Source organism: Malania oleifera, chromosome 4, assembly GCF_029873635.1.
Source record: "Malania oleifera isolate guangnan ecotype guangnan chromosome 4, ASM2987363v1, whole genome shotgun sequence".
NCBI classification, from domain to species: domain Eukaryota; kingdom Viridiplantae; phylum Streptophyta; class Magnoliopsida; order Santalales; family Ximeniaceae; genus Malania; species Malania oleifera.
The window spans coordinates 71,626,536-71,643,601 of NC_080420.1; the positions used below are offsets into that span (position 1 = coordinate 71,626,536).

General features: G+C 36.1%; 1 protein-coding gene across 2 annotated transcripts in view; it reads left to right on the plus strand.

The window, feature by feature from the left end:
* The window catches only part of LOC131153582 (uncharacterized), a 55,442-nt gene that overhangs the window by 32,892 nt on the left and 5,484 nt on the right, over positions 1-17,066 (plus strand). Inside the window, exons 3-5 of one of the 2 annotated variants that reach the window (XM_058105991.1) lie at positions 2,628-2,713; positions 4,050-4,128; positions 4,307-4,366. In XM_058105991.1, coding sequence (XP_057961974.1) covers positions 2,628-2,713; positions 4,050-4,128; positions 4,307-4,366 — 225 coding nt within the window. The remainder of the gene's footprint in view (positions 1-2,627; positions 2,714-4,049; positions 4,129-4,306; positions 4,367-17,066) is intronic. The other variant, XM_058105992.1, reaches the window with a different exon arrangement.

Consider the following 17,066-nt stretch of genomic DNA (forward strand, 5'->3'; position numbering starts at 1 on the left):
TTAGTCGACTGATCCTGATAGGTCAGTCGCCTGTGCCTATTCTGTTTGCATATTTTCGAAGTCAGTAGCACTTCAGTCGCCTGATGAAATATCATCAGTTGCCTGACCTTTCAACAACACTTCCAAACTTAAATTCATACTTTAGAAAACTTAATTTGGACTTTAAGAAAATATTTTCCATGTGTAAAACAGGTCTCCAAGTCCATGATATATCCTAGGAGCTTCAATCATTAATATTGAAAATTGAAGTACTTACATGAGTCTTTCACACGATAAATCTAAGTTCCTAAGCCCTCATGTGATGAAGCTTCTGACATTCTTTTGAGCTTCAAGTGAATCTTTAATAATCTTTATATCCCTCATGACTTGAAACTTCATGTTCATCATGGCTCATAGCTTTAAGTGTGATTTTCATTCAAGCTCTTCAAGCATATCCACTTGATTTTATAAAAACATTTAAAGTCCTGAAACTTAAACTTAAACAAACATGTTGAGTAACCTTGATTTGTTATCATCAAATTAAGCCTTGTTAGGCCAACAGACTCCCAAACAAATCATCCACATGCTTTCTCTTAGATTTGAGCTAAAGCCTCAATTTCCACCCACTTGGTAAATTAGTCTATTGCGACTTCTAGTAACTTCTGCTGTCCCATTGATTTCTTGAATTGTTTGAGTAGATGTACGCCAAGCGAATGGCCACAGACTTGGTTACCAGAGTGGGGTATGCATGTGTGTTTGTGGCAAGGGTTGCGTTTTTGGACAAGGTCCATGGCATCTTTTTGCAAGGTTGGGCGGTAATACCCCTGGCAGAGGTAGGTTTGTTTGTTTGTTTTTAATATGCTGATGTCCTTCCTTCAGGATGATTTCCACGAACTCCCACACGAACTTCCTGCAAGACACATTGCGGTTCTTCTGGTTACAATCATCATGGGGGTGTGTATGACTTTGCATCATTTTGCAAGATTGGCTAGTAGTACCTTGTGACAAAAAAGTATGCTAATGTCATTCCTCTGATTCACAAAAATTCCCAACTTCTCGTAGGACATACTCAGTTTCTTTTGGCCGCAAGCACAAGAGTGGATATGACTTTTGATACAGCTCCTTCTCCTACAAAATACCGGCATACTCTTCACACAACCTTCTGTGTTTATGGCTCGAGTACCATGTCTGAGCATATTTCTTGTGGATCATAGGTGCAGCATATAATGATATGCGACACCATCTTGGCTCTGAAAGTCTTTCGGATGGTCTACAAGATTCACAGTGCCATCACATGATTTCATAACTAGCATCCTGGTCCCATTGGCAGCAGTTCATCCATTATTTCCTTTGGAAATGGCGTCTCTTCGACTTTTCACTTTGACTGTGGTGACTGGTTTCTTTTGGCCTCCCCTAGCATCTTTTCGGCATCATTTTCCGACCTCGAAACTTTCTTCTTTCTTGAGCTGGTTGCTTGCCTAGCCTTTGCTCCCTATAGTACTTGGGGGAGGCTGAATTCCCCTATATACTTCAATCGCTTTATTCTTGTTGCAAGGTTGTGGATCAGCGGCCTCTAGGCTAGTTTTCTCATTAGCTGGTGTGTTGCATGCTTCCAACACCCCCACATTTTCTGCCAATAATATCATTTGGTGTTTGATGATTGAAATTGATCTTGTGTAAGGACATATCCCTTGGGTATTTAAGAAAAGAATTCTTCCTGTTAGGGTGGCCGCTCTCTAAGAGCAAAGAACATCAAGAAGCGCTCCCACTCACCTTGAATTGCTTTTCCTTTGTTACTCCACAAGAACATGAATGGACTATGGTTAATTATTTAGTGTTTCCCCTAGATGCTTCCAAACTGTTAAAATGGTTTTTTGCTTAGTAATTTGACGGTATGTTCCAAGTTTACCAGCTCTGCTCCTGCTTTCATACAAGACAAGAAGGACCCGAGAAAGTGCTCCAGGAAAAACCGATGCCAATTGAGAGTTAGCAGGAACATTTTTAATGAAGGCAGGAGGCAGTGTTTGATTGCATTTTCCATAGTTGATTCCCTAAATGTCTCTGTGGGGTACACATGTACACCGGTCGGAAGATTACCATTATCACCAATAATTAGTTGGAAGCATGATGTGGGAACCATTTCAGTACCCAAGTCATATTAGAAATGAAATCTTCTTTATTTGATGTACTAGCAACTGGCTGACTAACATACTCTTTTGTTTCATCATTTCAATATTTTACGCCTTTTGAAAATCTTGGTTTGAGTCATATAGTAAAGTTATATTTTATTTTTTAGCTTATTTTGGGAATGGGACTTTATTAAACTTTTTAAGTTTGCAGAATTTGTAACAGTTCTATTGCTATAAGCTATTCAACATTAGTTTTTTTTTTTCCTTAAGATTATTTTTAAAGAATTCTATAAAAAAATTGTGCATTGCACAAGTGAGGATTGTATATTAGATTTGCAAACCAAATGACATATTTATCCCACATAAGATAGTGCTGTGAATTGGGAGATCTTTTGTGTAGCACATATATTATTTCATCTGAATTGGCATCACCATATTTACCTTGAAAACCAAGAACATTCTGTTTATATATTTATGCTTTTTGAGGAATTTTAATATGTTGGGCCATTTTTTAAATAGGTCGAAGAACGAATTCGGAAGAAGGGTCGAGATTTTCACAAGTCCAAAACGGGCTCAATTCTTGCCTTTAAAGTCAGCTTTAGAGAGTAATCTATCTCTTGCATATTTCCAAGCTTATTTGCTCCTCTTTCTTTATCTTCTTGCCTATCATTCTGTTGATCAGCTCTATTCATTTGAAAATTTCAATGGCCCAACATTTAAGCACCTGCTTGCTGCTGCATATTAGCTCATTCAATCAATTTTCAAATTTGAGTTTTCATCATGATTATCATCACCTATCACCATCGTTCTTGATGTTGTTTTCTTTAGGACAGATACTATTGTCAAGAGTCTTACGAGCAACATTTAAAAAGCTTTAAATTATTTAAGAATGAATTTTATTTTGGATGTCATGTATTTTGGGCATGGTTTGAGGGATTTCTTTGATATTACTAGGCATATTTTCTTAGCTCATATGTTTTAGGCTTACTTTATTTTCTAGATTTCAACTTTATGAACCTGCTATGTTTTTTAGTTAGTAATCATTTATCAAACTAACTAAATTTTCTGATTTGGTAACTATTTGGTCTTATCAAGCAGCAATTGCCATTTCTCTAGCTTAGTCAAGAAAAAAGCTGTTGTGTTGCTAAACTATTTATTCTAGTCACATTTCTGGTTTGTGGATAGATAATGGTAATTCCTAGGTTCTTTTATTGTATCCCTCTTTCAATTGAATTGTACTCATATAAGTAACTATTAGGATTCCCCAATCAATTGGGATTTCTAATTAATGTGTTAGGATTCCCAAATCAATTGGGATTTTCTATTTAATGATAGGATCCCCAAATCAATTGGGATTTCTAATTAATGTGTTATGATTCCCAAATCAATTGAGATTCTATACAATGGTAGGATTTTTTAATGTTGGGATTTTTGTTTTAATATGTTAGGAATCCCAAATCAGTTGGGATTGAGTTCATTAAGGACTTGGATTGGGATATTTTACATTCCTAATAGGAGTAAGTTTCCCTACCCTATACATATGTAACCCAGTAAGTTTCCCTACCTACTTGGCTTTTCCAATAACATAATTCATAGCCTTTGGCTAATTTGGAGGCAGCCCTTTGAAGTGATCAAACTCTATTTTCTCGTACTATTTTCCCTTCTTTAAATTTCCCCAATTTATCTAGGAAAAAACCCTAGGGTCGTATTAGTTACCCTAGGGTCTTATTAGTTACATATAATATGAATGGATGGATTGAAATGATGAGGTTGGATTATGTCTTCTAGTTTGGTTCATTTTGACCTTTTTTTTTGTTGGCATTGAAAGCAATGTTCTTATTAAGATAATTAGTCGGTTATAAAATGCTGTGCGAATTTTGTTTCCTTTCCCTTTTTGCTTCTGTTTTTATTTTTGTTTCTGTTTTTTTGGGGAATCTGCAGCTTCAATCCTATTGATTCGTACATATGGTTTGAATTATTGGGATCACCTTCTGATCGAGATGTTGACTTTCTAGGTAGTGTAAGTAAATTTTCCCCCCACCTCTCTCTTGTTCTTTCTACTAATATTGAACAGATTAAATTATTCTAATTTTTTTTTCATGATTGTAAGGGTCATCATTTGATAATGCATCTGTGTCTGAATGATTCATTACATTTATACAAGCTACAGTTACTTATTTGGAAAAGAAAAATTGCAGGTTATTCAATCATGGTACGTTATGGGGAGGTTGGGTGCTTTCAATTCTTCTAATTTGCAGGTTTGGGCAATGGCTCTATGTCTATCGTTTTATTTGTTTATAACTGCCTATGTGCATACATACTCATGGTAATCGTTAAATATTCTATAATACATCATGGAAAATACAGTGGCTTTTAAGTTGTACAAACTATTCTCATCTTTCTTGACTTCTGTTATAATTAAATGTGAAATAACATCCAACCCTGGATGCTTGATTGTTTTATCATGTACCACGTATCCCACATATTTACATGTTAAGAGGATGACATTGCTCTTGATCTTTTTGCTTTGATGCAATTAAGCAATTTTTCCATTAAAACTTTAGACCAAAATTGTAAATTGCAATTCAGATAAAGAATTTCTATTTTAAGTTTAATTTCCCTTTAAAGAGTCCATTCAGAATTTTTTTTTTCCCAGCTTGAGGTTTCTCTATAATTTTCTCTTCATTATGTGTTTTCAGTAACTTTATTGTCATCTAAATTTAAAGGGTTGAGGTAAAGAGCATTATTTACGAAAAAATATCCTTGACCTCCTTTGTGCAGAAATTTGGGATTTGGGAGTTAAGATCAGGTGGTAATCCTTTTTTTTTTCCCCGGTACATTGGATTGAGGTGGTAGTTCTAATATTTGACTCACACGTTTGAGGTTATAGGAAAGGGCCTCTAAGATAGTGAATGTGTGCTCCTGAGAATTTTGTTTGTTTCTTCAAACAATTAAAGTGACAAAGACAAGATGAGATACTCTTTTGAGAGTTGGTTATATTAATTCTTGCAACCAAGATAAGAGAGATGCCTAATTTGTTTTTGTCAAAATGTAAATATATATATATATAACAAAAGAAGATTTCATTAATTGATAAAGAATTTACAGGAGGGAGAATAAATAAATAAAAATATAGTTTTCTTTCCTCTTAGGCTAAGCTTCTCTCTCAAAGGGACCTTGAGTACCAATGTCTCTCTCTCTCTCTCTCTCTCTCTCTCTCTCTCTCTCTCACACAATTTTGCCCTTCCATCACAAAATTCCTAGTTGAATGTTTTCATGTTTCTAGTAAGGTGTAATAGTGGGGGTTTGGAAATTCAGATCGAACGGAAGTCCTTTGATTTGAGGCTGGATAAGGTAGGGAAGGTCAAAGCTTTGTTCTTTCTTGAGAAGAATTGAAAGTTCGAATGGTGGGCTCGTCTCTCTTCAAGAGCTGCCTTATGTTTTTCTCAGGGATTCTCTGCTCCTGTTGGTAAGTTGGGCAAGGGATTTAGAAGGTTTACGGTTGGTTATGTCAATTATTGGATAGGGATTCACGTAACTAAAGCAAGGAATTTCATGGAATTAGGACATGGATGGAGGGTTAAGAACTCCATTTTTGTTCCCGAAGGGCTGAAAGTGGAAGAGTGGTCTTGATTTGGGGAAGCTTTTGTCACTTTGGAGAGTTCATGTCAGTCAAGCTTGAATGGAGCAGATAGTAAGAAGTCCTACTGAAATCGCTCTTGGAGTCAGGTTGTTGCTGGAAGTGTAGGCGATGGTGAAGGTCGTTCAATCTTGATGAATTCGTAGGCAAAGGTTTGTGCTCGGTGTGGGGGAAGGTCGCAAGATGTAGCATCTCAAGCACAATTGATGGAGTTGAAGGCAATGCTGTCGGCTGAGCAGTCCAAACCAGAGGAGGCTAGGGTTTCTCGTGTGGACGATAGGAAGACGAAAATAGAGGCGACTAGGGTTTCTCATGTGGAAGATGGGGTAAGGGTTTATTACTCTTTGTTGGGCTTTTTGGTTAGGGAGGCTTGAAAGCAAGCTTTTGATTTTAAAATGGGCTTGGGCAGTGGGGATGTTTATATAGGAGAGCAGATGGGCTACTCGTCTGGGAAGGCCCAAGAAGAGCAGATGGGCACTTATTTGGGAAAGTTGAAAGTCTCTCTCCAACACTTTGAATGTAAGGGAATCTCTTTGCCCACAATTTGGGATGATATGGGGGTTCATCATCCTTCTAAGCAGCAACATGTTGAACAACGTCCTTTCTTGAATGAATTACAAGGTGTTCCGGCTTTGTGCTCTTCTTCGAATAAAAGCTTAGATGGTCATGATGAGGGATGTTCTGTACAACAAAGCACTGAAGCTGGAAGGAGGACAAAGGCCTGATAGGTTTGACGTTTCTCCTTGGCTGGAGGAAAATGGCATTAGGGGGAGCTTAAGGAATGTAAAGGGTGGGGGTCAAAGAATTTTATTTCTTGTGAGTTGGAAAATCAGGATTTCCTCTTTGGTTTGATGGGAAATCAAACTGGAAAAGGGAATCTATTCGTAAAATTCGAGGAGTGGTAAGGTGTATGCTTTTCGAAAGAACATGCTAATGGCTCTTGTAGGGAGAAGTTTAATGAAGAAAAGTGAGAATTATCTAGTGAGGAAACACATAAAATTATGAAGAGGGATTCCAAAGGTGTTTTAAAGTATAGTGGAAGAGCCAATCATTGAGAGGGCTAAGTTGAGTAAGGAAAGTAAGAGATGAGGAGGTGGGGAGATGTGTCGGATGAGGACAGCATAGGGAGTAGTGAGTTTGAATGTGCAAAAGATCTACTTTTGGACCATATTCGGGGATATTCCTTCGCTTCTTCAATTGATTTCTCGGGGTTCTATCTTATGTGCTGCCTACTCCTTTAGATGGTTTAGAAGGTATTAATATGTTTGAAGATGCTGTTCACAGAGATGATAAAAAGGTTAAGGAATGAATTCTGCCTACCCCTGTTCATGATGAAATTTCCTAGGAAGGATATTGATACTCAGAGGCTGTTGGATGATGTGGGCCTCAGGTTATCTGATCAAGGAGGTAATGAAGTCAAGCTTGATGGTGGCAAATCCAAGGTGAAGAAGGGTCAGGGGTAATTAGCTAATTTGAAGTGTTCAATGAACTATCGTGGGAAGGGTTTGAAGAGGGGATTTCTTGGCTGATTATTGCAATTTTTTATTTTATGGTTATGCTTTTATTCTTTTTTCTCTTTTTGAGATTTTTTAAATATATATATATATATATATATATAGATATTTTATGTTTTTTTTTGAGGATCTAGTGTCCTCTCTTGGATTGTACATTCTCATCCTTACTATATTTTTTTATATTATAAAATAAATAAATTATGCAATGAATAAATATCGTTGGATGAACTAAATTACTGTGTCAAAATTTTTTCCCATCCCTTAATTTCTTCCTTCGATTCCCCAAGCAATCACCATATTACTTCCTCTACTAGTCCTGTCAGCGACCTAGCGCTAGCCATCCTTTTCTTGCTGATGTTAAGGTTCAATATGCCAATCATCATAAAGGAGGCTGGCTTGTCTTCACCTTCATAGCACATATCAAAACCAATGCCTACCTCCGCCTTCCAAAAGAATCACCCATCTTCATTCAGACACATCTGGCTCTTTTTTCACCCTAAATCACTAAAGGACACACTATCATGACTTCTGACAGAATGGGTGATTCCTTGTGGATAATTCTTGGCAATCAGATTTCATTTGAAGATTTAAAAATTAGGAATTTTATATTAGTTTGGGGATGTTTGTTTATTTCAATGATTTTTAATTATTTTGTTTTTTTATTTTATGATTTCTTTTATTGCTTTGGGTTTATTTTGTAATTTTTAATAGTTTTATCTTTAGGGCTTCTTAATTGCCTATTAATATAGGCTTTGTGATATAAAGCTACTGATATTTTTCTCTCCTTCACAGCAGTTCCGCCCCCACTTTCTCGTCCTCTTCCTCCTCTTTTCTTCATTCCCTCTCTCCTTCACAGCAGTTCCACCCCCACTTTCTCGTCCTCTTCTTCCTCCTCTTTTCTTCATTCCCCTTCTTTTCTTCACCTCTTTCTGTTTCTCTTTCTGTTCAGTTTGTATTGTTCTGTCTTTTACCTTTTGTTCTGCCCTGCTGTTTCTCTTCTCCCTTCATCTCCCCTCTTCTTCTCTTCCTCTTTCAATCTCTCTCCCTCAATTCTATTTCTTCTCTTAATCTGTTGCAACACCTCATCAATTGGTATCAAAGCATACTTTATTCCAGTTATGAATCCTTAGTTGGTACAACTACAGTAGCCTCCTTTACCTTCCAGCCCATCTCCATCCTAGGCCATTCCATGTACCAATTCAAGCCCCTTCACTCCAGAACCCTAACCTTTTATTTCCTTAAGCTAAACAACCCTGGTCCCCGTCCTTGGCCCTTCGCTCCAAGAAGACAAAAACCTGACCCTTTTCAATCCTAACCCTTTTCGTTTTGAGCAAAACCCCCAGAAATCAAAGCCAACCCTTTGCCCCTTCAGCCAGAATCTAAAAATTAACCCTTTTCCCCTTGAGAAAAAGCATGCCACCCCAATCCTAACTCTTTTCTTTTCAGCAAAGCCCCCTAAACGAAAGCTTAACCCTTTTCCCCTTGAACAAATCACCAAAAATCTACAGAACACTGTTGCTGCTGTGAAGAACAGAAAAGAAGCAGGAGACAACCTAAAAAAAAAAAGATGTTGCTAGACTGAAATCCATAGGAAGTTCCAGCAAAAAAAGAAAAAGAAAAAAAAACTTGCTGCTGCTGCGAAGATCAAAAAAGGAGGAGACCACATAAGAAGAAAAGAAAAAAAAAAAAAGAAAAGAAAAAATAGCTGCTACTTCTACTTCAAAGTTGCACCATGCAGGTCATCACAAAAAGGAGTCCATCAGAACTTCTGCTTGAATTCCTTGCTGTCAGAGCCACCATCAAACCTGCCTACAACCCATCATCAAAGCCCTTCACCTCACTTGAAATTCTTTCCACATGCAAGACCCTCACCCATTTAATGATCACCTGAAGCCACTTTCTCCATCACCGACTGACATCATCAAAAGCGCAGCCTGTAGCCTCATTATTGAAACCTTACCCTTTGGTTTCAGGTCTGTTCGTGAGAGAGCAAGTCCTAGGTCTGTCTGTCTGAGTCTAGTACTCCGCATGAGAGAGGAACTCCCATCTGTAATCTTTCTTGACTCGATACTTTCCTCCAGAAACATTTATCAAAACTCGAAGTTGGATTTCATCAGACCAGCGCCTAAGGGTGTTCAACAACCTGCCCAACTTAAACTGTAATCTTGCATAATCCTGAATTTTTAGTATTGAATCCCCTCAAGACCCCCCAGTAAACTTTTTAGGTAATGAGGATCATCTCATCCCATGAAACCCTAGTGGAGTGCTATTGTGCACATTTAGGGAATTGGTTAACAAATGGTATTACATTTAATGGTACTATAACTTAAAATAGGACCGCTATATCAGGATAGAAACAGTATTCCAGACAGGAAGACGATCAATATTTCACATTATGAATTTCCTATTTCATAATTGGACGCTTTACTTTACCAATTAAGAAAATCTAAACCCTAGACACTATTAAATAAAAAAACTCAAGATAAATGAAGTAAAGTCCTATAAAAAGTATCAATTGTTATAAAAATGCAAAAAATAAATAGAAAATAAATAGAAATGAGATAGAAATTTTACGTGGTTCGGCTATGCCTACTCCACGGGCGGATGGAATCAAAACTTTACTATCACAGGAGGAATTACAATAGGATATGAAACTGACCTTGTACAAGATATCTCTATCTTCTCTTTATCTCTCCTCTTCTTCTCCTTTCTATATGAGGACACTTCAAGCATGCAACATGTACATATAAGCGTGCTATATGTATGTGTATACAAAATGAGAGGGAGGGGGTGCCCTTTTATAGGGCAATAAGGATGGAAGATGAAGGGGTGAAAAATGAATTAGTGTAGACATATAGGGTAGGTTCATAGGGATATGTATATGTATGGGGTAGATTTATAGGGACATCGATTAGTGTAGATTTATAGGGTAGGTTCATAGTTGATATGGGGGACATCCACCTATATTTCACAACACTCCCCCTTGGATGTCACCAATATTTTAAATCCTTCTGCTAAGATCTTTAAGGTGTTTCATTCCGATGAGATGAACCAATTTCTTGAATATTGTAGTAGGCAAAACTTTGGTGAACAAATCTGCAAGATTATCACTTGATCGGATCTGCTGAATATCTTTATCATCATTCTTCTAGAGTTCATGTGTATAGAAGAATTTTGGAGAGATATGCTTTGTTCTGTCACCCTTTATATATCCTCCTCTTAGTTGAGCTATACATGCAACGTTGTCTTCATATAAAATTGTTGGAATATTCTTGATTGATTGAAGACCACAATTTGCTTGGATATGAGAAACTATTGATCTGGGCCACATGCATTTTCTACTGGCTTCATGGATGGTGTAATCGTCTGCTTTACTGATTTCCAAGATATAGTAGTTTTTCCGTAAAGAAATACATATCTAGTTTGAGATTTAGCATTGTGAGGATAGATAGATATCCAGCATCTGCATATCCTACTAATTGAGATTTGGAATCAAATGAGTAGAATAGACCCAAATTAGATGTACCTCTCAAATAGAGCAGAATGTGCTTAATTCCTTTCCAATGCCGTTGAGTAGGAGCAAAGTTGTATCTAGCCAGTAGATTTACGACAAATGCAATGTCGGGTCTTGTTCAATTGGCCAAATACATTAGAGAGCCGATAGCACTTAGATATGATACTTTAGGACTAAGTAATTCCCCTCCCTCATCATGAAGTCGAAATGGATCTTTTTTAACATCAAGTGATTGCACCATCATTGGTGTTCTTAAAGGATGAACTTTGTCCATATAGAATTGCTTTAATACCTTTTTGGTATATTTAGATTGATGAACAAGAATTCCGCCATTTACATGTTCAATCTGTAGGCCAAGACAATATTTTGTCTTTCCTAAATCCTTCATCTCAAATTCAGTCATTAAATAATTAGTAGCTTTAGTGAGCTCTTCAGGAGTCCCAACTAAATTCAAATCATTAACATAAACAACAATTATAGCAAATCCGGATTCTGATCTTTTAATAAAAATGCATGCACAAATTGGATCATTTATAAAACCTTGATTTACAAGGTACTCACTTAATCGATTGTACCATATGCGTCTAGATTGCTTTAGTCCATATAAAGAACGTTGGAGTTTAATTGAATATAAATTTTTGGGTTTTGCTTCAGGCAATTTAAATCTTTCAGGGGTTTTCATATAAATTTCATTATCCAACGATCCATATAGGTATGCTGTTACTGCATCCATAAGACGCATGCTCAGTTGTTCAGGGACTACTAGCCCAATTAAGAATTGGAATGTGATTCCATCCATTACGGGAGAATATGTCTCCTCATAATCAGTTTTGGGTTTCTACGAGAAACCTTGTGCCACAAGCCTTGCTTTATACCAAGTAATTTCATTATTTTCATTTCGCTTGCGCACAAATACCCATTTATATCCAACGGGTTGGACATCCTCTGGTGTTTGGACTATAGGTCTAAAAACTTCTTTTTTTTGATAGATAGTTTAATTCTGATGTGATAGCCTCTTACTATTTTGGCCAATCACTTCTATATCAACATTCATGAATAGATTTAGGTTTAGGATCCTCATTACTTCTGGTAATGTCAGTAGCTACTGCATATACAAATGTGTCGTCGACAACAACTTTATTTCTATCCCACATTTCTCCTATGTAATTAATTGAGATCTCATTATTATTTCAGGTACCTGTCCCTTTTCAAAGGATGTCTCTTCAAGAGTTTTCTCTTTAGGAGATTCCTCTTCAGGAGGTTCCTCTTCAAGAGGTTTTATAATAGGGATTTCATTTTCAGGAGAAATGAGTTTGTGAATGTCGAATGGATTATCCACCTCTGTAACCTCTTCTGGAGTGTTTATAGATTTCAATCTTCTCCTTTGGGAGTTTTATCTTTTGCACCAACAGGCCTTCCACGCTTAACTTGTGGTTTAGGTTCATTAGCCGGCTGTTGTCCTTCAAGGACATCAATACATGCTGGAATATTTGCAGTAGGCATATGAGATTTTAGTATGACCTTGGTATCTGCAAAAGAATCTGTTAATTGATTTGCAACTCCTTGCAAATGGATAATCCTCTAAACTTCAAGTTCACTTTTATTTGTGCGAGAATCTAAATGAGATAAACTCATGGCATTCCATGTGATTTCATGTTGTGCTTCAGACACTGATTTAGCTCCCCCTAATGTAGGGAATACTGCTTCATTAAAATGACAATCTTGAAACCATGCTTTAAACAAATCACCTGTTCAAGGTTCAAGATATCTAATAATAGAAGGGGAATCAAAACCAACATAGATACCAAACTTACGTTGAGGATCCATTTTAGTTCTTTGAGGAGGGGCGATAGGAAGATATACTGCACAACCAAAAGTTCTTCAATAAGAAATATCAGGTTGTTGCCTAGAAACTAATTGCATGGGTGAAAAATTATTGTAAGCATTTGGCCTTATATGAACTAAACATGCAGCATGAAGAATAACATGTCTCCAAACAGATAAAGGCAATTTAGTTCTCATAATCATGGGTCTAGCAATGAGTTGAAGTTTCTTAATAAAAGATTTAGCTAAACCATTTTGTGTCCATGTATGAGCAACGGGATGTTCAATATCTTTTCCAAGTGACATGCAGTAGTTATCAAAAGTTTGGGATGTAAATTTACCAGTATTATCCAAACGAATTGATTTAATTGGATAATCGGGAAAATGAGCTCGTAATCTAATCAGTTGAGAAAGAAGTCTAGCAAATGCAATATTACGAGTAGAAAGTAGAGAAACATGTGACCATCTAGTAGATGCATCAATTAAGACCATAAAGTATCTAAATGGTCCAGATGGTGGATGTATTGGTCCGCATATATCACCATGAATTATCTGTAAGAAACTGGGTGATTCAAGACTTACTTTTGAAACAGATGGTTTGACAATTAATTTCCCTTGAGAGCAAGTAGTACATATGAAATCATTTGATAAAAGAATCTTCTGGTTCTTTAGTGGATGACCATGTGGATTCTCAATGATTCTACGCATCATTACATCTCTAGGATGTCCAAGACGATCATGCCAAAGTGTATAGAACTTTGGGTCATTGTACTTCTGGTGCAAGACATTATATGATTCAACTGCTTTAATCTTTGTATAATATAATCCAGAAGATAAAGTTGACAGCTTTTCTAAAATTTGCTTCTTCCCAAAAACAATAGAAGTAATATAAAGGAATTATTTACTGCATTCATTTGTAGTTTCAATGTGATATCCATTAAGTCTTAAATCTTTAAAGCTTAACAGATTTCTTCTGGATTTGCTAGAATATAAAGTTCCATCAATTTGTAATAAAGTACCATTGGGAACTTTATATCAGCTCTTTTGGAGCCTTCAATCAAATTTGCAGAACTAGATATTGTAGTAATATTTGTTGAATATATATTCAAGTAATGAAAATATTTCCTATCTCGAAGAATTGTGTGTGTTGTAGCACTATCAGCTAAACAAACTTCTTCCAAAGACATCTTAGAATCGATCAAAGCTTTAAAACAATTCACACTACAACAAATATTTTAAAAACTCATTACTATAATTGATAATAGTGGCAATTTATTGAAATACAATATTACTTACTATATATCCTAAAATATTACATCATTATTTTAATCTGGTTTTACAAGGAAATCAGCAACATCAAGATAAACAGAATTGGATGGTCCTGCATCTATTGGAACAACATTATTAGCAAAATTTGTTTCAACCTCTTTAGTTTTTATTTTTTATAGATGCTTGGTATAGATCTACCAAGTGCCTGGGCATACGACAGGTACGCGACCAATGACCTTTTCCTCCGCATCTGTAACATTCAGTTTCATGCTGCCTGGGTCGTTGATTTTGATCATTTACCCGCTTCTGGGGGCCATCTCTCTTCTGGGGGTTATCCCTCTTCGGGGGGATTACAACCTCACGTTGATGCCAATGATTATTTCAACCACGGCCACGACCATGCCTACGGCGTTGTCCTCGACCACGAGATGTATTCATATTCACTTTAGGGAATGGGGTCGAGCTAGTTGGACGAATTTGGTGATTTTTCATCAAAAGCTCATTACTTTGCTTAGCGACAAGAAGACATAATACAAGTTCAGAAAATTTACTGAAAATTTAGTAAATTTTCTCTCTCTATATTGCTGCTGCAGGAGCACATTAGTGGGATGGAAAGTAGAAAATTTTTTTTCTATCATGTCTTCATCAGTAATATTTTCACCACATAATTTTAGCTTCAAGCTAGTCTTATGTAGTGCTGAGTTATATTCACCAACTGTTTTAAAATCTTGCAACCTCAAGTGCAACCATTCATATCGAGTTTTTGGTAAAATCACAGTTTTCTAGTGGTCAAATCTATCCTTTAAATTTTTCCATAGGATAAGTGGGTCTTTAACATTGAGGTATTCAGTCTTTAATTCTTCATCTAAATGATGACAGAGGAAGATCATAACTTTTGCGCGATCCTGCAGGGATGCGGTATTTCCATCCAAAATAGTATCTCCCAAGTTCATTGCATTTGGATAAATATCAACATCAAGAATCCATGATAAATAATTGTTGCTTTTGATATCAAGGGGAAAAAAATTCAACTTTGCTTAGGATCGACATCTGAATAAATTAACAATAATAAAACAATTTAGAAAACAGAATGTAAAAACTGAAATAAAACTAAGATAAATAATATAATAGTATTTCCACCCTTCTGGGGGTATTTAAATATGTTTCTTCAGGAACATTATATTATTTTTTTCTCAATTTGTACTTTTCAGGAGTATGATTCCAATTTACAATATTAAATTGAGTAATAATTTAACACTTCTTCCGGAAGTTAAATATACTATTTTATATGGAGAATAAATGTTTCACCTCTTTAGGAGGTTGAATTAAACATCTCTTCGAGAGGTTAAAATTATAGACGGGAAATTTAAATATATTGCCTCTTCAGGAGGATTATCTCTTCGGGAGATTTAAACATGTAAATGAAAATTTTAAATATATTGCCTCTTTAGGAGGACTATCTCTTCGGGAGATATATATACGAAAGATTTAAATATATATAGCCTCTTTTGGAGGACTACTATACCATTTTTTCTGGAGATTGGTAGTTTAAACATATATATGTGGTACAGAAATAAAACCGGCCATTAAAGCGGTATAAACAGAAATAAAACCGTCCATTAAGGTGGTATAAATATATAGAAATATATTAGTTAGGTAGAGTCTTGTGAATTAAATAAGAATTAAAGAAATATGTCAGTTGGTTAGAGTCTCGTGCTGATAACGTGTTATAAAAATGCAGAAAATAAATAGAGACGAGACATAAACTTTATGTGGTTCGGCTATGCCTACTCCACGGGCGGATGGGATCAAAACTTCACTATTACGGGAGGAATTAAAATAGGATATGGAACTGGCCTTATACAAGATATCTCTATCTTCTCTTTATCTCTCCTCTTCTTTTCCTTTCTATATGCTCCTCACTTCAAGCATGCTATATGTATGCGTATACAAAATGAGAGGGAGGGGGTGCCCTTTTATAGGGCAATAAGGATGGAAGATGAAAAGGGGTGGAAGATGAATTAGTGCAGACATATAGGGCAGGTTCATAGGGATATGAATTAGTGTATATATATATGGGGTAGATTCATAGGGACATGGATTAGTGTAGATATATAGGGTAGGTTCATAGTTGACATGGGGGACATCCACCTATATTTCATAACATCAATGAATAAACTATTTTATTTTCTATTTTTTCCATTTTTTGATTGTTTAAATATCAGCCACAATCAAACAACAACATGAACAACGGGCACTATGGTGGACCGAGCCTTAAAGATCCCTTGCAAATTCTAGATGGGCCAATCACAAGGTCAAGAGCTAAGAAGATCAAGGAAGCAATGCAAGGATTGGTGCAATCCACTTGGGCCGAGTTTGCAAATTTCTCTAGCAAGATTCCAACATTCAAGATGAGCTTGGAAGGAGAAGAACCGGCTTTAATCCATGTGAGCCGCCCGGGGGGGGGGGAGGAGGCGCATTGCCTAGTGGTTTAGTGTACACTCTTTATTTTAATAAGTATAGGCGTGTGGGCCTATTTTATGTTTCTATGGTTGTAGGCGTTTGGGCCTATTTAATTTATTAGGTGGGTTTATTTTATAGTTATAGGCATGTAGTTTAGGGTGTTGTTACGTTATTTGAATTTAAATTTGAATTTGAATTTGAATTTGAATGGAGGGGTTTAAAAACAAACTTATAGCAACATTTTCCACAAGTTGAACGTGAATGAAGTTTTCTTCATAGAGAATTTTTAGTTTTCTCTACTTGTTCTTGAATGAACTAATAACTTATCAAAGGCCAAACCTTTGTGGCGTTCTCACCGAATTTAGGTTCTTGAAACAAGATTTCAATGGGTCTAGATCATCTTGAATTGATTCTTGGCATTCTTGGGTAAATTTTCAATTTGTTTGTGGGTTCAAGGGAATCTGATCTCACGGGTTCACATCACAACAACAAAATAACAATTCTCAACAAAAACTATGGATCTACTTATGTGAAAAAGTAACATTTTTTATGTATATTTTATCTTCTCATGACTTTTTTTTTTTCACTTTTATTTATTTTTATTTTTTTGGTCACAAAATCATACTAAAAGAATCACATAGAATATAAAATAAAATTGAACACAAGAAAATTTTAAAAAAGAATTTGGAGGGGAGGTGGCCATACCTTTGCTCAAGAAACTCTTTGGGTCTTTT